The 24624-nt window shown below is 37.7% G+C and overlaps 2 protein-coding genes across 3 annotated transcripts in view; one reads left to right on the plus strand and one right to left on the minus strand.

The window, feature by feature from the left end:
• The first annotated feature begins 2104 nt into the window (after positions 1-2104).
• On the plus strand, positions 2105-7196 carry LOC126823822 (protein pygopus). The gene is made up of 4 exons (XM_050552842.2): positions 2105-3023; positions 3521-3638; positions 5010-5458; positions 7180-7196. Exons 1-4 carry the CDS (start codon positions 2105-2107, stop codon positions 7194-7196), a joined length of 1503 nt encoding a protein of 500 aa, XP_050408799.2.
• A 548-nt stretch (positions 7197-7744) lies between these two features.
• LOC126823421 (uncharacterized) overlaps positions 7745-24624 on the minus strand; it is a 28414-nt gene continuing 11534 nt past the window's right edge. The window contains exons 11-20 of one of the 2 annotated variants that reach the window (XM_050552256.2): positions 23770-23981; positions 22249-22414; positions 20713-21317; positions 18925-19662; positions 17156-18640; positions 14520-15681; positions 13349-13927; positions 12593-12655; positions 11703-11747; positions 7745-9506 (exon numbers count right to left, since the gene is read on the minus strand). In XM_050552256.2, the coding sequence (XP_050408213.2) occupies positions 9490-9506; positions 11703-11747; positions 12593-12655; positions 13349-13927; positions 14520-15681; positions 17156-18640; positions 18925-19662; positions 20713-21317; positions 22249-22414; positions 23770-23981 (5072 nt within the window). In that variant the 3' untranslated portion in view covers positions 7745-9489. The remainder of the gene's footprint in view (positions 9507-11702; positions 11748-12592; positions 12656-13348; positions 13928-14519; positions 15682-17155; positions 18641-18924; positions 19663-20712; positions 21318-22248; positions 22415-23769; positions 23982-24624) is intronic. The other variant, XM_050552258.2, reaches the window with a different exon arrangement.

A 24624-nucleotide genomic window follows, 5' to 3' on the forward strand; every position in this document is an offset into this window, starting at 1 on the left:
TGTTATTGTCATTCTGACCCCTTTCTAGGGATTTTCTAGCGTTGTTTCCGCTTGTTTAGTCGTTCGGATGGGGGATGAAGAACCGTAGGACATTAAATCCCATGTCATCATTTATTACTTATACAAATTGAGTTCCCTTTTTATTAAAAAATAACAAACATGCCAAACGCATTTAAATCCATCATTTACCCACCCATTTATAATTATAAACGAATCCAATGCCGGATTTACAATAGGCTTGACAACCCTCAGGGTCTAGGGTGGTTCCCCCTTGTCAGTGATGCAAGGCGGAGGGCCTGACAAGGGCAGCTGTATAGTCGTTCGGATGGGACAAAAAACCGAGGTCCCGTGTACCCATTGGCGTGCACGTAAAAGATCCATGAAATTCGATATAAGAGTAGGCCGTAGCGCCGCTGTCCGAACAAAATTTCCCCCATAGCACACTATATGGAGTATGCCCGTCTTTATTAGCTCAGTTCGGGGTAGAACAGTAGGACGTTAAACCCCATTTCATTTCATTTCTCAAGATCCAGGGCCACGTGATATAATAAGCCTTACTTACACACACTGTAGTCTTAACACAACCTTCATCATCGTCCGCTCTGCTCAGTTGTATTTAAAGGACAATATTGGTGCCAGTCATTATCACATATGTGATAGAACTGGTTAAACACATTCCAAATATAATTTTAACACAGAGATCATTGCTACGATAGCTGAGTAATACAGGTTTCCTGAATCGGAAGTGACGAACGCCAAAGGAAAACACGAATCATCCATCTATATTACTGACTGATGTGACGAGTGATAACAGATACACGGTCGAATTTCTGCTCACTAATAATTCCTTCTAAGACCAAAAGTTGTTATATGGGACTGTAAGAGGATACCTGACCATTCAATACAGTAATTAGATAAGAGAACACGAGCAAAATAGAAATAGTCCGTACATTCCCTTGTTTATATTCATTCTACACCTTATAAAAACATGGTAATGCACGGACTTTTTCTGTTTTTCTTTCGTGTTCCCTTATCTAGTGTCAGTCAATTCTTTTTATGAATTGTCAGATATCCTCTCACAGTCTCACACAACTTTTGGTCTTGGAAGGAATTATTAGTGAGCAGAAATTCGCCCATGTATCTGTTATTACTCGTCACTTCAGTCAGTTATATAGAGGGATGACTCGTGTTTTCCTTTGGCGTTCGTCACTTCCGATTCAGGAAACCTGTATTACCCAGCTATCATAGCAATGGCCTCTGTGTTAAATTTATATTTGAAACGTGTTTAATTAGTTTTATCACATATGTGATAATGACTGACACCAATATTGTCCTTTAAAACACACTCTCATCTGCCTCTAGTTGCAAGGGTGGGGGATTGGGGGGGCCTTATAACTTATAAATGGAATAGCCTAGGCCCCCCACCCGCTTTATCTACGGAAATCAGGCACTATCAATCCAGGCCCGTAACTAGGGAGGGTGCAAAAGGCCCCCCCCAACGTGAAAAACTGTCGACCATAAAAACAATAGATACAGCACCCCTGAGAACACTTCCCGCCCCCTCGTTGCCCTGAGCTAGTTACGGCCCTGTATCAATCCATTTGGTTTTTCATCCATGATCTATAAACCAGTGACGTTTTATTTTCCATCCATTCACCCATCCATTTATTCATAACTAGCGGTTGACCGGGCGCTTCACGGGTTGTGCCCGTAACTCCGAAACCGGAAGTAACATCAAGCCTATACTACTCCCCGTTCCGAGCTACCCCTACACTCCAAATGTCAGCCCCGTGACATCCCTAGTGTAGTCGCCAATCCTGAACAAACAAACAAACGACTGTCACAAATATTAGTATAGATTACCAAACTCCAATAATATTAATATTTTTCTATATTTACAGATGCCCCCACCCTTTCCGAATCGGTTGTTCAACCACCTAAAACAGAGGTCAAACCCACCATGGGTGCTCCTGTTACAGAAAACCCATTTACATCGGCAGCAGAAAACAAAAATCCCTCATTTGGCCCGCTGCCCGGTATGCCACCAATGGGTGGTATGCAAAGACAGAACGGTATACGATCACCCATTAACGGCATGCCACCAATGAACGGTATGCGACCACCCATGAACGGCATGCCACCAATGAACGGTATGCGACCACCCATGAACGGTATGCGACCACCCATGAACGGCATGCCACCAATGAACGGTATGCGACCACCCATGAACGGTATGCCACCAATGAATGGTATGCGACCACCCATGAATGGTATGCCACCAATGAATGGTATGGGCGGTATGCCCGAACAAATGGGCGGTATGCCCGAACAAATGGGCGGTATGCCTTGGCAAATGAACAACGGTATGCCCGGACCAATGAACGGTATGCCCCCACAAATGGGCGGTATGAACGGACCAATGAACGGTATGCCCGGACAGATGAGCGGTATGCCCGGAGCAATGAACGGTATGGAAGTTCCTCTACCAAATCCTTCAGGAAAATGGGTTGATCGGTCTAAAATGAATTTGGCACCCACTGGTACCCCGACACGTGGCGATGCAGATAGCCAAAGATTCAATTTGGAAAAAATGATGGCAATGAGAAGAAATCTTGAGCATAGTCGTCAGAACAAAACAGTCAGACTGGGAATGCCTCCACAAGGTCATATGCCACCTGGAATGGGAATGCGACCTGGAATGGGAATGCGACCTGGAATGGGAATGCGACCTGGAATGGGAATGCCACCAGGAATGGGAATGCCACCTCAAGGTCAGATGCCAAATGGAATGGGAATGCCCCCTGGAATGGGAATGCCACCACAAGGTCAGATGTCCCCTGGAATGGGAATGCCACCTGGAATGGGAATGCCGCCACAAGGTCAGATGCCACCTGGAATGGGAATGCCACCACAAGGTCAGATGCCACCCGGAATGGGAATGCCACCAGGAATGGGTATGCCACCTAGAGGTCAAATGCCACCTGGAATGGACAAGAGTCACAATAGCGGTTTCGCTAACGAAGGTTCGTACATTTTTAGATAGAGCTAAAGCTGCTTGCTAACGACAACGGCTAAAATATCTTCACTTTGCATACACGTGTTTATTGATTGTCGAATACTTCATTCTGTAGTCGGGTTTTGCATAGTCAACAAGCTATGTAGACAACTTCCCCACCCCTTTCCGGTTCAGACGGTCACGTGAGACCAAGTTAAAGCCCCTATGGTTCACCAACAACATTTATAAAATCAATAGCCATCATAACATGAACTTTATGATATCTACTGTAAACTGCTTCTCAGCGAGATAACGATCGGCGAACAATTATATAGGCAACACGATCTAGGTTCTACTAGGGCGTTCAAGTGTTAATGCCAGTACTTTGTTGACATCCATTTTGGGATGCGACTGGGGTCAACCCCCAAGATCCCCCCGCCCCTCCACCAACCCATCTCTACAGCTTTTTGTCGTAACACAGTATTTCCTAGTGGTGAAATGTATAAACTTGTGCTATATTTACAGTTAAGTCTATGATGACGCAGGAAGCTGGTAATATTAAAAGTATGGTTGAGTTTGAAAATCACCTGAGTACCGCCAGAAGAGAAATACTGAAAGAGTTTTATACAGATCTGCTTACTAGGTAACTACAGCCATGTAATAGGGTTTAACGTCCTACTGTTCTGCTCCGACTGGGCTAATGAAGACGGGCATACAGTGTGCTATAAGGACATTTTGCTCGGACCGTGGCACTACGGCCTACTTTTATATCGAATTCCAACTGTCAAGGAACCTCACAGTGTAATAGACTATAGTAACTGTTATCCACAGTGTTTTATTTGACTGTTTCTCGGTCGTTTGATAACGGCGCTGTATAGAACTTGACAGGGAACTTTCTTTAGAACTTGTCTTAAGTATTAGGAAATTTTGATTTAGAACATGGGCCGAGGAAAATGATCTAATTTAGCTATTCAGCTTTCATACATTAATCCACATCAGTCGTTTATTGTCCAAATCAGCGGCGCTATAAGCCACGGGGCTTATTCTATTAAGGCAGTCGAACCCGTTAATCCCGTTTTCCACTCGTCAGGGATAGTCGTTCTGATATGACACCAATCCGAACTTTAAAGTCCACCGTGTAGAGATATAACATCAGGTGCGTGTCGAGAAAGAGATTGCGAGGTATTGCTGCCGTTTTGGCTCACCCCACTGTATGCACCTAAAAGAGCAGAAATATTGTCTCAAACCCAGCCCCGTAACCAGCCCCCCCCCCCCGCCCTGTCAAATACAGTGTCCGTAGATATTACAGCAGCCTTGAGAACACATTCCGCCCCCCCACACCCCTTGTTGCCCTAAGCTAGTTACGCACCTTCTCAAACCTTCAGATTTTATGAAATTCGCGGGTACTTCCCCGTGACCTGACATCACACTTGTCGCTGTCTCCACCTTGGACCCCCTCAAGTTCCTGGACATGACTATATTAAGTGTAATTATGAAACGAAAATAGAAGTGAAATAAAATGGGGTTTAACGTCCTACTGTTCTTCACCAACCGGGATAATGGACGCGAGAAGCAGAAAAAAGAATGCTACAAACTGTTTTGTGTAACGTGTAGGCAGTACTGATATATACCCGCCTTTCTGTACAATTCCCCGGTTGTTTGTGACAAGGATCAGGGTCGCCTGTCCAACCTCCTGGGTTTTCTTCGGGTTCTCCGGTTTCCTCCCACTGGTAAAGACCCCTACGCGCAAGCGAATTATTAAAATAAAATTAACCATATGTTAGTCCCGGAAATGCACTAGTTTGTGGCGAGTGGACGTTAAAACCCATCCCTCTCTCTCCCTCTCTCCCTCTCTCTCTCTGTACATACGATTGTCACTGGTGGGTTTGATATGAACAATAACACTCGGAAAGAGGTTTGCCGAGTGGAACAATAATACACGAGGCCTACTGATATTAATTTTATATTGATGAAGACACATATTAATTTTATATTGGTCTTTGTTTTTTTCCAGTCGTGTTATTGATAATGTTTATAGAAAGAAAATGACCGATGAACTGAACGCTATAAAAGCACTTGACAACCAAGTTGGCATGGTAACTAGAAGTGCTATGGCCGGTATGGGTGCGCTAGATTCCGGTATGATGGCTGGACCAGAGGGCATGCTAGCTGGACCACCAGGAATGATGGGCCCACAACCAGGGATGATGGCTGGACCCGGAGGAATGATGATGGCTGGACCAGGGGGAATGGTGATGGAGCCACCACATGGATTTTTGGGTAAACCACAAGGGATGATGGGGGGACCTCAACCAGGGATGATGAGGCCACCACCAGGTATGTCGGGGCCACTATCAGAAATGATGGCATCACGACAAAGGATGATGGGACCACGCCCAGGCATGATGGGACCACGACCAGATATGATGGGACCACGCCAAGATATGATGGGACCACGCCCAGGCATGATGGGACCACGCCCAGGCATGATGGGACCACGCCCAGACATGATGGGACCACGCCCAGGCATGATGGGACCACGTCCAGGTATGATGGGGCCACGCCCGGGTATGATGGGACCACGCCCAGGTATGATGGGACCACAACCGGATATTATGATGGACAAACCCACTTCTACTACTGGAAATACAGAATCAAAACCCACAGGAGCCCAAAAATAAATCGCATAATCTAGATATTTGAAGGCAATTTTGTTTTAAAATCTCAAATTTTGGCATTTTATAACACTGTACGCATGTCTCGCTATCCAAAATGACATGGAAATTGAGTAATTTACAAAAAAAATCTGCAAAAACCCCAACATGCAGGAATAAAAATTATCGAAGTCTATCAATTCCAACTTAAATTATGACCATTTAAAGTTTTATGCTGTGACGATTTTACCATTGATATCACGCCACCATCTTTATCTGTCTTAGACAAATAAAGTAATAATAATTGTAGGCCTATTATCATTCTCGTTCTCAAACCAGTTTTTGACTTTTGAAATATCTGGTGCTGTTAATTAACCTCTTTGTCCCAAGATGAATTGATATGATTGGCTGTAAAACAGACGATATAATAACCATAGTAACTGGTGAATATATGTATTAACATATTGTAAATAGTCACTAACAAAAAATAAAACAAATATAGTACCACGTCCGATTTATTATATTTTATACTATATTTTATAGTTGTTTCTCTGGTTACCATAGGCGACAGCAGTCCTCGTATAAACGTGTCCAACGATACGAATTTCAAGGAGAGTAAAAGGGGTGTTGGCGGGGAAATTAGTCCTAAATAGCTTAAAGCTGTACTTTGTAAGATTTAAATACAGAGCTGTAAAATTTCAAAAATAGAATATATTGAAAATTTCATTCGAGTTACTTATTTTGAGCGAAGTTATCAATGGTTGTAGCTTTGACAAGACCTGTTCATTGATCGTAATCGCCGTACTGGTCATTCAAGTTTTAGCCTCGCTTCTTCTTTTTTGAATTAAAATTCTTTCAATAACGCATAACTTGTGAACGCAACAGTGGCTACAGGTTTTAACAAATATTTTCTAATTTTATTCGACGCATGACAATGGGAGGATGACCGTATATTGATTTTCTCTGTTCTCCACCCATCTACTGCCAAATATGGATGATTGTTCTATGTTTATGTATCTCCTCAAATATGTCTTATAGTTGACATTAAGATACCTTCTCACGTACAAACTTGTAAATAACTTTGCCCCCATCGCCGAGAACCATTGCTAGGTACACCACTGTTCAGTACTATCAGCATGATCATTGTTAATGCGTTAAAAAACTGATAAAATCCAATTACCAACTATTTTATATTATGAAATATATTATCGTGCTTTATTATTTTACATTATTTAGTGAAGTAAGGCAAATACTACCGATATCAGGGTGCCAAAGGTGCCTTGCACAGCCCCCCCCCCTCCCTCGATATCAGTGTGCCAAAGGCGCATCCCCCACCCCCATCTCCCTGGCTGCTATTCAGCACATTATGTCCATGTGTGGAGCATAATACATTATAAATTGGACATAAACAGGGGCAGAGCCAGTGGGCGGGGGGGGGGGGGCCACCCTGCTAAGCTACATAAAAAATATTGTAAAACAGTACTTTATGAGAAAAGTGTAACGGTCATGTGCTTTATCCTTTATCATCAGATGGTGGGATGGGATAGGCATTCAAAGCGCTCAATAATAATATAGACATGTGTGATATCACAATTAATGCTTTGAATCAATGAAATTGAATCACAATGTGATCTTATTACTTCACAATAAAAATTGAAATCAAACAGGTGTTGGATTTTTCTCTTTAAAAAGCTCAATGTTTGTATGCCTACCTAATTTAGTGAGGATGATGGCATCTAGTTACTCTAGTAACGAAATATGAGAGTCCTAGTACCTGGACTCTATCCGTCCAGGTCTTAGGACTAACTAGGACTATCATATTTCATTACTAAAGTAACTAGATGGCATCATGCATTGTCAACTCTTAAATTTCCTTAACAGGACCATGTCAACCTGCCCCTGATAAAACAACTTTTTTTATATTATAAAATATATTTTTGTTTTATTATAAAAACTTTGTACATGGATGATCATATCAAAATCTATATAATATTCTCTATATCTATATAACATATATATTTATAAAAAGCTTTAATTGTGTTAAAGAGACATTTAATTTATAAAACAGAATATTAAAAAAAAACGATATCTGTTAAAAAAAAAACCTAAGATATATTTTACAGTCAAACATCACAGTTTTATGTTATATTATGACACGTTGCTATAGCTACAGAGGGGTAATGTTACAGGTTGAGTTGCTATAACTATGGAGGGGTAATATTATGTTGAGTTGCCATAGCTATGGTGGGTGGGAGGTAATATTATGTTGAGCTGCCGTAGCTATAGGGGTAATATCATTTTGAGTTGCCATAGCTACAGGCATAATATTATGTTGAGTTGCCATAGCTACGGGGATAATGCCTGATCAGTTTTTCAATACTCTCAATTCTGCCAAGTTGAAAATACTTATGGTTGAGGAATCGAGGACAGGACATACCCAATCAGTGGTTATTGTTGATTTAGGCCTATATCCAGTTGTTGTTGATTTAGGCCTATATTCTGTTGTTGTTTATTTTGGCCTATATAGTTTATTAAGGCATACATATATATACAGTTGCAAAGCAGTATGAGTGAAGGTACATTAAATTCAAATAAATTGCAATAAAGCTTTTAAATTTGTTACACTACAGCGAGAGTCAAGTATTATAAAGAAATAACTGTTCAAGTCTATTGTGTTTCAATTCAAATATTTTTTTAAGTCACACTCCAATAATTAGTTATAAAGGGAGTAAATGAGACATGTGGTCAGTAAGTGACAAAAAATACACAAATACATAAATTTATGTAATGTTGACGTCTTTAGCATTTAGAATTATTTTTACAAGTAAAATTTAAAATTGGTAGTAGCCTATATATGAAATATAAATTTTTCTATGTAAATAACATGTTGAGATTCTTAGAATAAACAAATATAAATCATGTAAAATGTGATACGGAGATGTACAATATTTTACATGTGGAATGTACAAATATAACCATATGATATAATACAGTCAAGAAACAATAACAGATCATTTCATTGGTCTATAACAACGACCTTTTTGATTTTACTGTAAAAATTACCCAATCAAAATCCATTTAAGTATTTCCAAATCCTTATGTACATGATATAGAAATATTTTAGACTTGATTATACAAAAGTTTGATTAGATAAAAATTTCATGGACAGATTATTAAAATATAATATTGGAATGATTGTAGTACAAATCATTGAATCAGCAGTTTGTCCCACGTTTATTAATATGTCACTTATATCTATCTACATATCAAACTATCTAATGTTGGATTTTCTTCATATATAAAGTTTAAACATTATTAGTAGAATAGAATAGTCTGTTCCCCAATTCAAATTCAGATTTACTGAATAAAAAGATTGTTTTATTATAAAAATAAAAAATTGATATAACATACATTATAACACATTTTCATGTAAATTCATAAAGTCTAAATGTCATTTAGGATATTATCATTGGTATTTCTCATAAAAATTAATGTTGGAATGATTTTTGTAAAATTATTTAGACAATAGATACAAGAAGGTGAAGTCCTGTGTTTAGTAAAAACAAATGTAATATTGAAAGGCTGATTAGCATCATGACAATCAAGTCCTGTGTTTAGTAAAATCATATGTAATGTGAGTTTATTGTGTAACAATATCAACCTTCAAATACACTATACTAAATACAGGGTACCTGTTAGGATATTACACCAACTATTGTTATTAAGACTTCCATGTTGTGTACCTTGATTTAAACAAGTTGTGTTGATATTTTCTTCTTGTAATTTTTTGAGTAATAAAATAACATTTTCACATAAACTAGAGGACGTCTTCATTCATCTTTAATTCAAATCATCACCTGAAATTATATAACAATATAACCATATTAAATTATCAGAACACTAAAGGGAGGTAACTCTGCCTGAATTTATCATCACTGCTTTATGAATCAAATCTTATATACCCAAGTAAAAGTTTAAGACAGATTTCAAAATCAAAATACATCTGGTGCTATTATTATAAAATGTACAAAGTGTGCAGGAATAAATAGTACAGGTCTATCGGAATTATTTTAAATTCTGGAGACTAAAGGGAAATAACTCTATATCAATTTAATTTCAATAATTCAGTATTAATAACACAGTGCTAACTTGTTACACTTCAAAATACTTATTAAAATAATAATTGTGCAATTAAAAACAAAATAAAAAAATATGGACCGCTTAAGAAGATCAATACAATAAATAAAAATAAACAAACTAATTCTAAAATATTAAAATATCTTTTAAAACAGAAAGCAAACTATAAACATATGTGTTATAAAAAAACCCAAAAAAACTTTCATCTGAAAATATATAAAATCTATTTTAAAAAAGTAAAATAAGAAAATAAACTGAACTAATTGCTATATTTTTTTCTCTAAAAACCTGTTTTCTATATTTAAAAAAAGCAAATAAGTTAAAAACAAAACTAAATAAAATAAAAAATGCCCCAACACATACACTGTAACATAGAGTAAGAAGCACATCATCTGTTTCAAAATATTTCCAGTAGAATTTCTTCCACTCCAAACATGCATAATGAACACTGACACCAACTGAATAAGCTAATATTATGAAATAAGTTCTGTCTTTCAAACCAAGTGAATATATAAACTAACCAGATGATGATCTAACATCAAATATATATTATGTATGAATATATACCAGCTCTGTACAGCCATGCTACTAGTAATTTCCTTTCTTAAAGATGCATTATGTAAAAGCTAAATCTGAGTATTGTAGGTCTTTCGCTTGGACTTAAATGTTATATATATAAACAATTAGACATTTATTCACATGGCAAGCCCATATTCAACTCCTTCTAGATCATCCAATTTAATTTAAAAATGGATAAAGTAATTTGAATGAAATTTTCAATATATCCCTTTTTTATTATCTGTTTTTTTTACTATTATAGCCAGAATTGTCAGCTCTTTATCTAAATCCTACATAAGGCATCTTTAATATTTTGATAAATACAATACTCGGGTCATTTGAGATCGACATATGATAATTCTTATTTCTATGGTAAGGTGCGCAATGTGAGGGAGGAGAATTTTGCCTGAGCAGAGCATTTCCGTCTAATCATTTTCGAACAACATGGCACAAAAAATTGTAAATTTACTTATAAAGGGGGAATATGTGGAAACAGCCCAACCTAAAAAAAAAATGAATTTAACAATCCCAAAGTACAGCATCCATTATAGCGTGGATCTTGTCGAAATAAAGGATTTGGATGGCCCAAGGGGGTGGGTGAGGGGGTGGGGGCATGGTCCAATGTCCTCTATTAAATTGACTATTGTTATCTCTAACTAGTATACTGAAAGAGAAAAATAATTAGCAGGTCTATTTGAAATTTAAATTCCTATTAAAACCTCAACATAGCTACGAATTACTAAATTAAGAATCAAAAAATATCTAAGCAAATAAAAACACATGTACCATACATGCATTGGGAAATCAAGTTCCCAAAAGCTAAATAATGCAATTATTTTTAAAAAAAATATAGAGATCTTTAAAACAAATATCTTTTAAACAAATAGGCAGATCTTTGAAAAAAATAAAGAGATCTTTTTAAAAAAATAAAGAGATCTTTAAAATAATAAACAGATCTTTGAAAAAATAAAGAGATCTTTAAAATAATAAAGAGATCTTTAAAAAAATAAAGAGATCTTTAAAAACAAACAAATAGATTGTTTTAGTTTTAACGAAAAAAGATCGTTCTAAAAAGGAAATAGCAGCAAAAACAATAAATAGCTTTAAATTCATGCAAAAACTGAAATGCGATATTTATAAGGTATTTTTCGCTTGCCCTTCTTTTGACCCATTTTGATATCCATTGACATGACTATTTACCCATGCAGAAGACTAAAATAGAATTCCTCTACCTTTTTCATTCATATTATAAATAAAGTTCCTATTCATGAATATTTTAACACATTCATGCTAAAGCAAACTATTCTGAGATTTAAATTTTTTTAAAAACTAGTCCCTATTCTATACTCTGATCTTACCAACAACGTATTCATACTCCACATGTCTACCTCGTTCTCGCACTTCTACATAAGTAAATATAGTATATACATTCATTCTTTATAAAAACACAGTTACTATATTATATTATATTTGTCCTAAATATCTATATCTATAACTTGATTCAATGTGCATTCCATAAAGACATTCACATGTGCAATTAAATTCCTATGAGATAAATTCAGTGCATTATTTTACTAAAGTTACGTGAAATAATACTTAGTGATTAGAAATAACATTTATGTGAAACAATACTTAATTGAAATAATATTTAGTGATTTGAAATAAAACTCAGTGATTTGAAATAAAACTCAGTGATTTGAAATAAAACTCAGTGATTGGAAATAATATTTAGATATTAGAAATAACATTTATGTGAAACAATACTTCTGTGAAATAATATTTAGTAATAAGAAATAAATCCATGTACATTGGATGGAAATTGTTTTAAAGTATAAAATGTTTTTAAAGCCATAGATCATCCTTTGCATTTTGTATAACTGTTCATGGCTTAACCCATGATAAAATCTACTCAAATTGATTATTTAATTAAGAAAACAAATCAAATATTCGTCCAACACTGTATAACGTCTCAAATTAATCATATCTTTGTAAATTGTTCAATTTACTAAATACTGAATACAACTGACTTGTTTTACAGATTCAATATTTACAATATCGCAGTTGCAACTTGCAAGGAACTTAAAATCCCACAAGTGACAATCAATGGCTTTAAAAATAGGTAAACGAAATACTAACACACTTAAATTAATCATTGATCTAAGAGTTTTGATCGGGAAAACGAACAAATTTACGATTAAATAAATAAGGACACGTCAAACTTCAACTAAAATATTATGTGAAAGGTTACCTTCGTATTCACTGTGTTGATGATATGATATATTAGGTGTCGTAAATCCATTCGTTCTTATAACTAGATGTATACCAATTATAAATATATATATATATATATAAAACTTCTGTGAGATGCATTTAGCAATTGATATACAATGTACATATATATGTAATAAATGCAATATAATATGTAACACATTTACAATTTTAATTAAAGCGACGTTTCATCGAGGGTCCTCTTAACGTTATCGACGTCACTTTAATTAAAATAGTAATTTGTGTTCCATATTAATATACAGTGTTTATCAATATGAAAACTTGCATTCACAAATACAATATGAAAGTAGAGATATTAAACTGCTCATTCTCCAGGATATTTTTATCAATAACCTGCTCATTCCCCGTGGGTTTTATATCAATAACCTACTCATTCTCAACAGTTTTAATATCAATAACCTGCTCATACTCAACAGTTTTAATATCAATAACCTGCTCATACTCAACAGTTTTAATATCAATAACCTGCTCATTCCCCGTGGGTTTTATATCAATAACCTACTCATTCTCAACAGTTTTAATATCAATAACCTGCTCATTCTCAACAGTTTTAATATCAATAACCTGCTCATTCTCAAAGGTTTTTAAATCAATAACCTGCTCATTTTCCACAGTATTTGATAAATAAGACCGTAAATTATATTATTGAACAGAAAATAGCATTATTCATATTTCAGAGAATATTTTTCATCAATAATTGTGCATGTATATTTACCTTGCGATCCTCCTGATTGTCCACCAAAAGCCTCGGACACACTGACCCCACCTCCCGGATGTCGAACTTCAGTGTAGAGACCTTCTGATACTCCGTCATTATCAGCTTGTACTGCCATAGCTCTCATCTCACCTGTCTCATCACCGTGGACTATCATTCTATCACCAGCCATCTCTGCTTCTGAATATATGTTACTACTTCCTCCATGACCTGCTTGACCTCCTTGTTGGACCACCATGGTGCCTCCTTCACCTCCGGAAACAAACGAACTGACACCACCTTGTCCACCTTCCTGGACATGCCTTGCTTGACCTCTCTGTACCAGCATGACGTTACCATGACTACTGCCACCATTGACTATCGTGCCACCACGGGTGCTACCACTTCCTGGAACGGCATACACAACTCCTCTACTACCATTCGTACCTCGACCACTGTGTGCCGTGCTGTAGGCGTAACGGGTGCCATGGAGACTACCGTGCATACTACCATGGACACTGCCATGGACACTACCCTGTCCGTGATGGAATTGAGGTGCATTGTCGTAATGTCTTCCACTGACTGAACCATACGTAGATCCTGCAATATAAATAGAAATGATTTGAAAATTTGGGAATCTCCATTTTTTATTTCAAGGGTGTATGTGTGATTGTCATATAGCAAAAACTTAGGGTAGTTTCAGTTTATTTGGTTGGGTGGTCTAAGGTATGTTATCAAGTCAAGTGTCATGGTTTCGAACCCAGGCTTATTGTAAGTGACAATGGGTAGCATTCACTGCCGAGGCTCAGGGATTTTCTTTGATCTTCTCAATTCATCACACTCCTAAATACTCATGCCTGCAAACAAATTATTGAGATAAAGATACACCATTTAGACTCTATGTAATATCACATTATTAGTTAGTCACTGTGGCTGGCCCACATTATATAGGAATTTTTTTAAAAAAAATTTTTTTTGTACATTTGAAAATATACCTTATATAGATGTCAAGAAAAATATAAACTGACGCCTGTTCATCTTTAAGATTTTGGGCTTACAAAGTTTTGACCTCCAAATTTGTATTTTTCTTACGACATACAAGGATTTTGAACATTTTTGTTTCTGAACTGTGTGATTTACAAGCTTTTGTTTTTGCTAGAGATAAATTGGCACAAAAATGAAGTTATCTTACCAGCTTGACTCTTTCTTTCCTTCTCTAGTTCTCGTTCTTCTTCATCAATCAGAGCAACATATCTATTCAACAGGTAGAGTTTACGCAGTGAGCTACACAACAACATATAGGTAGCATTCAGTAACAGACCTACAGCCACAGCAGCATCACGGTATTTATACCCAGCTAATAATGCTACCAAACACCAGATCACCCACGTTGGTATACTAAGGATTGCGATACCCAGAATCCACCTTGATTCGTAATGATTTCTAGAGCAGGAGAATGTAGCGAAACCGAAAATAACGCACAATACGATTAGTAACATGACATAGATGAGAGACATGATTAGACCAGCATCGTAATAACCGATAGGCGTACATAACGGCCAGATAAAGAAGTTATAATAGATTGTCTGAACTCCGGGGATCTGTAATATCAGCCACTCAGCGTTTATAATCACCTGGACCAACACCAACATGAACACCAGGAAACAGAGTCCGAGAGGGGTTCCGATTTTACTGTACTTCATGGCGGAGATTTCATCCTTATTTCTACATCTCCAGATATCCACCAGCTTTACGAAGAGGACTGCGTAAACCAAAGCGTAGACAAAACCCAGAGCAAATCTTCGTAAACCACAGCTGACGGTAGAGGCGTGGAAGATAAAAGCGAAGACGAGAAGATACATCAGTATTATACCAATCAGTAAGAGGAATCCAAGAATAGTTGTTCCGCTACGAACTGGATAAACCACCAATAGATAGATAAACAAGCATAGTGCTATAAACACTCCAATAGCCGCAAGTGCTGCTACCATCACTCCCCAGATATCTCCAAATCTGTCCGTTCCACTTGGTTCTCCGTTTACAATCAAAATGGCTCCCGTTTTGACGTCCAGGTAATTTCCATCCGATCCTATTACATAACCGCTAGTTGAGGTCACACGAGCGTATTGATAATTGACGGTATTTCTCATGGATGCCATGTCAACTATACCAGTGCCAGCGTCTGTACCAACAGGATATCCAGCCCCTCCAGCACCTGCAGCACCTGCGACACCAATACAAGAACAAGTAACAGTGGTAGGACAGGTTGAAATTGGTATAACCCCAGCTGTTAATATACTAACACCACGATATAATCTACGATCTAATACCAGACTCTGTTGATACAAACCAATCTGAAATATATAAATAAACAGGCCTCAATTATAGGCTTATTCATTACATGTGTATGGATTCCAAGTCTAGAGCCACGATTGTACCTGAAAAGGAGTAGGGTTGCCTGTCCTAAGTCGTGGGTTTTCTCCGGGGCCTCCGGTTACCTCCCACGGCTAAAGACCCCTACGTGCAAGCGAATTATTGAAATAAAATTGAACCATGTGTTAATCCCGAAATGACCTAGAGTGTGCCAAGTGGAGGTTAAACATGATTTTGCTCTTTCTCTCCCTCTCTCTCTCCAAGTCAAGTTGTGAACTTGACTCTGGTCAATCACACAGAGTTACAGATAGATTCAATGTCTGGCGACATGGATTCCATCTCCAACAGGAACAACATGTCACAAATGCTATGTACAAATCAAAATGGTAACAAGCGGTTGCCATACAAGATACCCCCACATTTTGTAAGTGATGGATAGGGAGAGAGAGAGAGAAATGGGGTTTAACGTCCACTCGACACAAACTAGGTCATTTCGGGACTAACATATGGTTTAATTTTATTTCAATAATTCGCTTGCACGTAGGGGTCTTTAGCAGTGGGAGGAAACTGGAGGACCCGGAGAAAACCCATGAGGCTGGACAGGCGACCCTACTCCTTGTCACCTACAAGTGATGGATATGGGTCATAATTCAGAAAGTTACAGTCCGATATGCACAAATATAGACAGAAACCAAGATCTGTTGGATATAAACATACATTTAAGTTTCATCAAAATCAGATCAAAATTGTAACCTCTAGAGGGTCCACAACCTTGATACTACATACTTTTACACTATTTGTGTACATAGAGCAGCCATTTTGTCTGGTAGTTTTGGTCCGATTTTCACGAACTTCGAACTCAACCGTCACCATGGTGTAACAGTGACATATTTGAATGATTTTGTAAATCAGATAAAAATTGTGACCACAAGCTAAAAACGTGATTTTTCGTATAAAAAAATAAGGGCCATAATCCAGAAATTTGCGAACCGATACATCATAAGGAACCAATATCTTTAGGATATGAACATACACTTCAAGTTTCATCTAAATTGGATAAAAATTCTGACCTCTAGAGTGTCCACAAACTAAAAACAAGATTTTTTGTACAATCAAGGGCCTAATTCATGAAGTTTCGATGAAATACATGTCAATATCAAAAGGAACCAAGATCTTTTTGAGATAAACCTATATTTCAAGTTTCGTCAGAATTGGGTAAAAATTGTTACCTGTAGAGTGTCCACAAACAAATTGTGGACGAACGTCCGGACGGACAGGGGCGACAACAATATACATCCACATGAAAATGTGGGTGTATAAAAATGCTAGATTTACGATATGGACGTATAAAAATGCTAGATTTACGATGTGGGCGTATAAAAATGCTATATTTACAATGTGGGCGTATAAAAATGCTAGATTTACGATGTGGGCGTATAAAAATGCTAGATTTACCTGAGAATAGACGTAACGATCTTGTGTTATGTTACGATGGAAGTTGAGAACGGAATAACCAATATCGCCATATCCCGCAGTCGTAAACTTGAAGGTGAAGTTGTTGTTGAGTTCGTCTGGTAAAACGTTAAACTGTGTTCCCAGTACAGTATCGTAGATCAACTGACGCCTGTTGGCCTGTAACGACAAACAAGCTGAAATATCGGCCCTCTTGCTCCCACAGGCTTCAATATTATTCAAACTCTCCGCAATCTGGTAAACGGCAATGATCGTGTGCAAAACAAATGGATCCTGGGTAATCATGGCATTTGTGATTTTCTCGTCGCCATTACAAATGGACGGATATTCTTTACGCACTTTCGAGGTCAGCAGACGACATTTGTGTATCCTCTGGTAAAATTCTTCAAACCAATCGTCAGGGATACCTTGTCTATTTGTCAAGGTCAAACTCATCATGTAGTTTGTAAATGATGAAACCATTTCTGATCGAATCTTTATGGTAATGGCTCCCACAGCCTCTTCTTCATATCCTTCAACGATCTCCATACTATTGGCCCAGTAGTCGCTAGCCAGCCAAATAAATCGTCCAGTCAAACCCTTTATTTTAGTTGCCTGTAGCAATAATCGTGAGTGCTGTGGTTCTGTGAAGAGTATGACAACCCTGGATCCCGCCCGGACGCTTAGTTGTTCTACAATTATCTCCGCTTGACTCAGGGTCGTAGATGAGGAGATGGTGAAAGCCGAACCAAAACATGTCTTCAAGTTGGTTAACGCTGCCTTCTCTATCAGCGTATTATAAGCTGTCATACCATAAGCGCTGTTGGTAACAACAATTGAGGCGTAATCCCAGTTGAATTCTTTCATGACCTGCAGCATAACGAGGGCTTGAATATCATCTGGAGGAACAGTGCGAAGGAAATATGGATGCGCTCGTTTATCACTGAGTCTGACCGAGGTAGCACCTTGACTTAGAGAAACTATTTTATACGGCGTAAGCATACGACTCAGTGGTATGGAATTGGCTGTTGTTAACGCATGGAAGGATATAATGGATGACGGTGCTATGATTTGTCCGTTGCTGTTGGCTTGACAGATACCTTCACCACTCAACAAGCTGTAAATATCCTGCCCTATTCTCATTGGATTAGAGCATGTATCAATGGCGAGACCTCCGAGTTTCAGTGACGCGGACAGACGTTCGTTATTATTGACTCTATTAATAGCATAGAAGAACGCGAGCAGAGTCTGGAAGTTACTCATGGACGCCAATTCTCCACACTTGTAGGGATCGGTTGGTGATTGTAAATGGACATCGGCCACGTAAACGAGATTGAGATCAAATGGAGACTCTTTCAACATCAATCGAGATGGTTCATACTCCGGGAATATACACGGACAGTTGACACCTTCTGTACATTGACCAACAAAGTTCATATCATATCTTATATCAATCTTCAAATAATGGGAATCATTATAACTCCCAACCTGTAAATATAACAAACATATCATATAATTCATATATATCTCAAAAATCACAAAAATTGTAAACGCATCCAAATAAATAAAAGAATTCCAGATCATTCAAGATTTTTTGATGGAAAGTCCCGATGAACTTTCTCGCCAACATCTGGAGCGAACCTGCGACCTCCAGGATAGCGAGCCAGCGTCTTACTCTCTTAGCCACTATGGCTCCTAAGATTGTAGTGCAAAATCAGTAGAAAGTAATGCAGACTTATAACAAAGTTTTTATAAATAAATCTGAGACTTACGTTTTCATATGAATATCTAGAAGCTATGTGTTTTGGTTCGTAGATGTGGTAACCACGGTCACTCTCTCCTGTTTCCATGAAGAAAAATGGCTGATATGTGTCGTCTACGAATTCTGCTTGTTTGATTCCTTGGTATATTCTTTGTTTTCTTTCTCCGCTGTTTCGGAACAATGAACAAGCTCCAATGTACGATAGATCGGGAGTTTGGCCAGGTTGGGTGCGTCTAGAACATAGTTCTTGTAAACTCTTGTGGATTCCAAGTGCAGCTGAAAACACAGCATTGATGACGTAAAGAACGTAAGGATCTTGAATATAGTCGGGACTTCGTGAAATACCCATCATGCCCTCTGTACAACTTTTAGTATATCTAGTGGACGAAGCGTCGATGTTACACTGAAACTGTTTCTCGTAATATTCTTTAAACCAAGGGTTACGTTTATAATTTGACGGAGTTTTATCCTTCAGATATTTATCAAAACCAGGAACATCGGCCGTTTCCACGTCAAAGGTGACGGCCTTACGATTTTCAATCAGTCGATTTATTCCAATCAGCATGTCTGCATCCATTCCCCATTTATCTGTTCCAATGAAGAAATAGTTCTGACGAATATCTGGATTCTGATCGGCAGCTTGTAGGATTACTCGTGGATCGTCGACGAATAAGATAACAATTTTTGCTGAACGATTGGATAAAACTTGTGATAAGGCCTGGTTAGCTTCATTGATTGTTATTGGTCCCTTAAAAAAACAAAATACATAGGCATCCTTAAAATAAAGCATTTTACTACAATAATCAATGCATACTAATTTATAATCACAGTTGAATTTGATGGTATAAAATGATATGAAATCAAATGGGGTTTAAGTACTACTGTTCTGCTCCAATTGAGCTAAAGAGGAACAACGACCTACCCTTCTTTTGAATTCAAACTGTCAAGGGATCTTTTATGTGGACGCCAATGTGGACGCGAGAGCTTAGCTTTTCGTCCCATCCGAATGACTATACGTTGTTTCTTGCCGGGCCCTCTGTCCTGAACAACTGACAAGAAGAAACCAGGTCGGAAAATTTCAATGTTCAATGAGCTTTCTCGATCAACGCAGCGAGCAAACACGTGAGCTTCAGGTTAGTAAGCCAATGTCTTACTCAAGGAGCCACTGTGGCTCTCTAAGCAGTTGTAACAAACGTTTCTGAGATTAGGTTGCATAGCGACTGATTGTTAGAAATTTCTGACTAGCAACCTTCTTCAAGTTGTAGACGACTGAAAAATATTGTATCAACTGCTTTAAAGTGGGAATCACACTAGCCAAATCATTCACTACCGAATTCCACCTAAATCCATTGAGTGGACACACCTTTCGATTGAATCGCCTTTCACGTGACAAGTCACCTGATTAAACATGGCAGCGACCAAGAAAAAGAAAAAATAGCTGCAGCTGTGGAAATTTGTTTAATTTTATGCTGTATTTGAATCCTCTCATAAAATAATAAGCTCTGATTCTTTCTCGGAATTTCACGTTTCAGTGATAGTAGCTATTTTGTCTTCAAATAATCATGTGACTTTCTCGGCATCAGTGGTGATTGGTTAATGAATTCAACAATCGCGTGAACGCCTCAGCAACTAAGTGAATGAAAATTCGGCCAAATATCTGACATGTTTAATTTGAGCGAATCATTTGGCATCAGGGCACTGGGTACACTAGGCGAATTTCGGGGGTGATAGATTTGGCTGAATGATTTCGCTAAAGCGTCCACCGCTTAACAAAGTACGAGCATCTGCATATACTTACATTATAGCCCACAACAATATCTTTTTCAACGCAAATCTTGTTGAGCGGTGCCAATCTCATAAACTCTTCTTTGCCTTTAATTCCAACACTATCAAACGTACTGATAATCTGAACAAAATTATTGTCAAAACGTTTCAAATATGAAATGATGGCTCTAGCCTGTTTATCATCGGCAGGAACTGTACGCAGGAAGTAACGATATTTACTCATGTCACCAAGTTCCAGACTTGTTGCTCCGTAGGTAATCTGTGTCGTAGAGTAGGCGTCCAGGACATCTGCTACTCGAAGAGAGGAATCTGTATCAAATGGTCCAACGTAAACGTCAAATCGTCTAGGATTGATGATCGAGCCATCAGGAAGTTGGAGATTAATGTTTTCACTCATGATGTTGGTGACCAGGTTACCGGCACGGCTTGGATTCTGACAAACGTCGAGACCGATTGCTCCTAGCTTCACCCCTGTCAGCGTGTCTTTAAATATACCAGTTTTATTGTTGACGTAATCAACGGCATAATTAAAGGCCTCGAGAAGCTGGAAGCCATGTTTATCATTAAGTTCCCCACATGTGTAGGGCGTGGCACCTTTCTTATGGACATCAAATAAACCTGTAATTACAATCAAATAAACATTGACAAGTGAAAAGAATAACCGGTCTGTGTAGCTGCTGGATCAAACGATGAGGCTGGTGGAGAGAGAGAGAGAGAGAGAGAGAGAGAGATAGGGTTTAACTATCTATTCTTCATCGAATTCTTAGCGTCAAGGGATCTTCTACATGCACGCTAATATGTACAAGAGACTTCAGTTTTTCTTCCCAACCGAATTGACCCTGTTTGCTGGGAGGCTCTCCATCCTGTACCACGCCAATCTGAGGAACTTTCTCAGAGAGAGAAAAATGGGGTTTATCGTCCACTCGACACAAACTAGGTAATTTCGGGACTAACATATGGTTCAATTTTATTTCATTAATGCGCTTGCGTGTAGGTTCTTTAGCAGTGGGATGAAACCGGAGGACCCGGAGAAAACTCCTCGTCACATATAAGCAGAGAATCGAAACCACGCTACTTGACTCAATGACAGATCTTATAATCTATTTGGCCACCCGGGGATTGGTTAGCACGCGAGCTGTATCATAAGGCCTGTCATTGAGTCAACTGGCATGGTTTTGAATCCCCGGTTGTACGTGACAAGGAGTAGGGTCACCTGTCCAATCTCGTAGGTTTTCTCTGGGTCCTCCGGTTTCCTCCCACTGCTACAGACCCCTATGCCAAGCGAATTATTGAAATAAAATTAGTCTCGAAATTACCTAGTTTGTGTCGAGTGGACGTTAAACCCCATCTCTCTCTCTCTCTCTCTCTCTCTCTCTCTCTCTCTCTCTCTGTGTTTGGCCACCCAACCCCCTCATGTTAACTCAGAGAGCTATGTCAACTATATTCCATGGCAGGGGAAGTACTGTGTATTGTTTGTTCTGTGTTATTATTGTCGTGCAGTTTTCCTGTATTTTTTAACTTATTAATCAAACTGTAAAAATTAACTCACCAATTATATACAGGTTACCCCATGTGTACGTAAAATCTTGAAAATTATTGGATGATTCTGAGCAGACTTGACAGTTATCACTGCATGATGATTTGACATCACGATATTCTGACTTGAGACTGGCTTCGTCACTATAGGATATAACCTTGTTTATCAGATCACCAGCCTGTTTTAATGAAAAAAATTCAACTCTCAAATCTACACAATTTAATATCAACAAGCCAACAGTGAGATTGAAATTTAACAAATTCAACTCTCCGGCCAATTCTGACAATTTAATATCATCAAGCCAACAGTGAGGCTGAAATTTAACGTGCTAATGAAGACAAGGTGTGATATGAGATAAATTTTGCCCTGATAGCGTCGCTACAGCTTACACTTATTGGCATTGTCAATGGCTTAGATTTTTATTTAAATCTGTTGCTATATTTCCAATCCTAATATATACTTCTTTCTTAAATCTAAATGACCCCTGACGCGACCTCCCACTACATCTGGTAAGATCTTCATGTAGTGGAGGCCATTGAAGGTATAAAAAACTAAACAAATTATAGATCTGTATTTTAATCAGATTGACTTTGAACATTTGTGATCCCTTATTTACGGTTAACCGTTTTTAGTTTTTTCACATTTTTGTGATTTTTTTACTTCTTGTATGTTTATTTTACCAATTGTATACTAAACTCAGACTGTCTGTCTACAGTTAGCTCCGCTTGAGAACAGACACTAAGCTAGTTGACCAACATTTTAAGCCCTAAATCAACAATTTAAGTCGAAAACACAAAGTATACTTTGAGAATGTTGTTAAGGATTCATTCTGCTTCCATTTAATCAAATAGAAAAGGTTTATTTAGTATTTGTGTGTATGTCAGACATGAAACGGAGTAGAACCGCATTAGAAAAAAGTATACTAATTTTTAGATATGGCGGCCATTTAGGACAGAGATCTATTCTTAAAGTATGAAATAGATGTATCTCTGTGTGTCGAATGACCAATTGTTCATTGTAATCACCTGTAAGCCTTCTTTGTTGGAATTGAGCTATATAAAAATTCTTAAAGATACATTATGTAAGATTTAGATAAAGAGCTGACCATTCTTGCTATAATAGCTCAAAAATAGATAAGGTAAAATGAAAATATTGAAAATTTCATTCAAATTACTTCATCACTGTTTGTAGTTTTGACAAGATGTATGCATTGTGGTAACCAGGGCACTGGTATATTCGAGACTTCGACCTTGCTTTCCCGTTTTTAAATTAAATTTTCAAATGGTGAACTGTTCTAATCTAGTTAAAATCTTGAGTTGATTATGGTCTTGTTTTGTTAATTTTAAATGTCTAATTAATAGTTTATATAACATTTCAGGCCTAAAGAAAAACCTGCAATAGGCAGATATAGCTCTTGCATAATGTATGTTTAATAATTTATATAACATTTCAGGTCTAAAGAAAGACCTGCAATAGGCTGATTTAGCTCTTGCATAATGCATGTTTAATAATAATAACTAATAAATATCTCACCTTTCTCGTGGCACCAGAATAATATTGAGTTATAGTAAACGCTTGATTACTCTCACGTTCAACAAACTCAAACATTGCTGATCGGATATCCGTAAAATTCATGACGTCCATATTCTGCATAACACGAAGATAAGTGTCAGCATCTGTTCTAAACTTGGAACAAATTGTTTTGTAATCATTTGAACATTTCTCCGTCAATGTACGATGGACACCTATGGATAAAAAAATAAAATATAAGATATTGTGGTTGGTAATTATTTTCACAGGTAAATATTTCCGTCAAAAAAAATGAGTTGTGTTGAATTGGAATGGGAAGAGGGAAACAAGAACTACCATACATATTGTGGTTGGTAATTATTGTCATATAAAGATATTTACGTAAAAAAAAATGATGGCCATTTATTGAGTTGAATCGGAAAGGGAAGATGGAAAAATATTGAATTGATGAAACAACAGCAGGAGCCACAGTGGCTCAGTGAGTAAGTTGGTGGCTCGCTACCCTGGAAGTCGCATGATTGATCCCTGCATTGGCAGAGAAAGTTCATCAAAGATTTTCCGGTGTGGTTCCTCCTTGTCAGTTATGCACGACAGAGGGCCTGGCAAGGAACGACATATAGTCGTTCGGATGGGACGGAAAACCAAGGTTTCATGTACACTTTGGCGTGCATGTAAAAGAACCCTTGACATTAAACACCATTTCTGTTTCTCTCCCATTTAGAAATGGCACCATTTCTGTTTCTCTCCCAGTTAGAAATGGCACCATTTCTGTTTCTCTCCCAGCTAGAAATGGCACCATTTCTGTTTCTCTCCCAGTTAGAAATGACACAATTTCTGTTTCTCTCCCAGTTAGAAATG

This window comes from Patella vulgata, chromosome 6 (assembly GCF_932274485.2).
Source record: "Patella vulgata chromosome 6, xgPatVulg1.2, whole genome shotgun sequence".
In the NCBI taxonomy this organism is placed as follows: domain Eukaryota; kingdom Metazoa; phylum Mollusca; class Gastropoda; family Patellidae; genus Patella; species Patella vulgata.

What these genes read in the sequence shown, in the direction of transcription:
- LOC126823822 (XM_050552842.2), top strand. Translation starts at nt 2,105, where the DNA reads ATGAACGGTATGCGACCACCCATGAACGGCATGCCACCAATGAACGGT. An exon ending in TAGCGGTTTCGCTAACGAAG is followed by an intron (nt 3,024 to 3,520) that starts GTTCGTACATTT and finishes CTATATTTACAG; the next exon opens with TTAAGTCTATGATGACGCAG. An exon ending in TATACAGATCTGCTTACTAG is followed by an intron (nt 3,639 to 5,009) that starts GTAACTACAGCC and finishes GTTTTTTTCCAG; the next exon opens with TCGTGTTATTGATAATGTTT.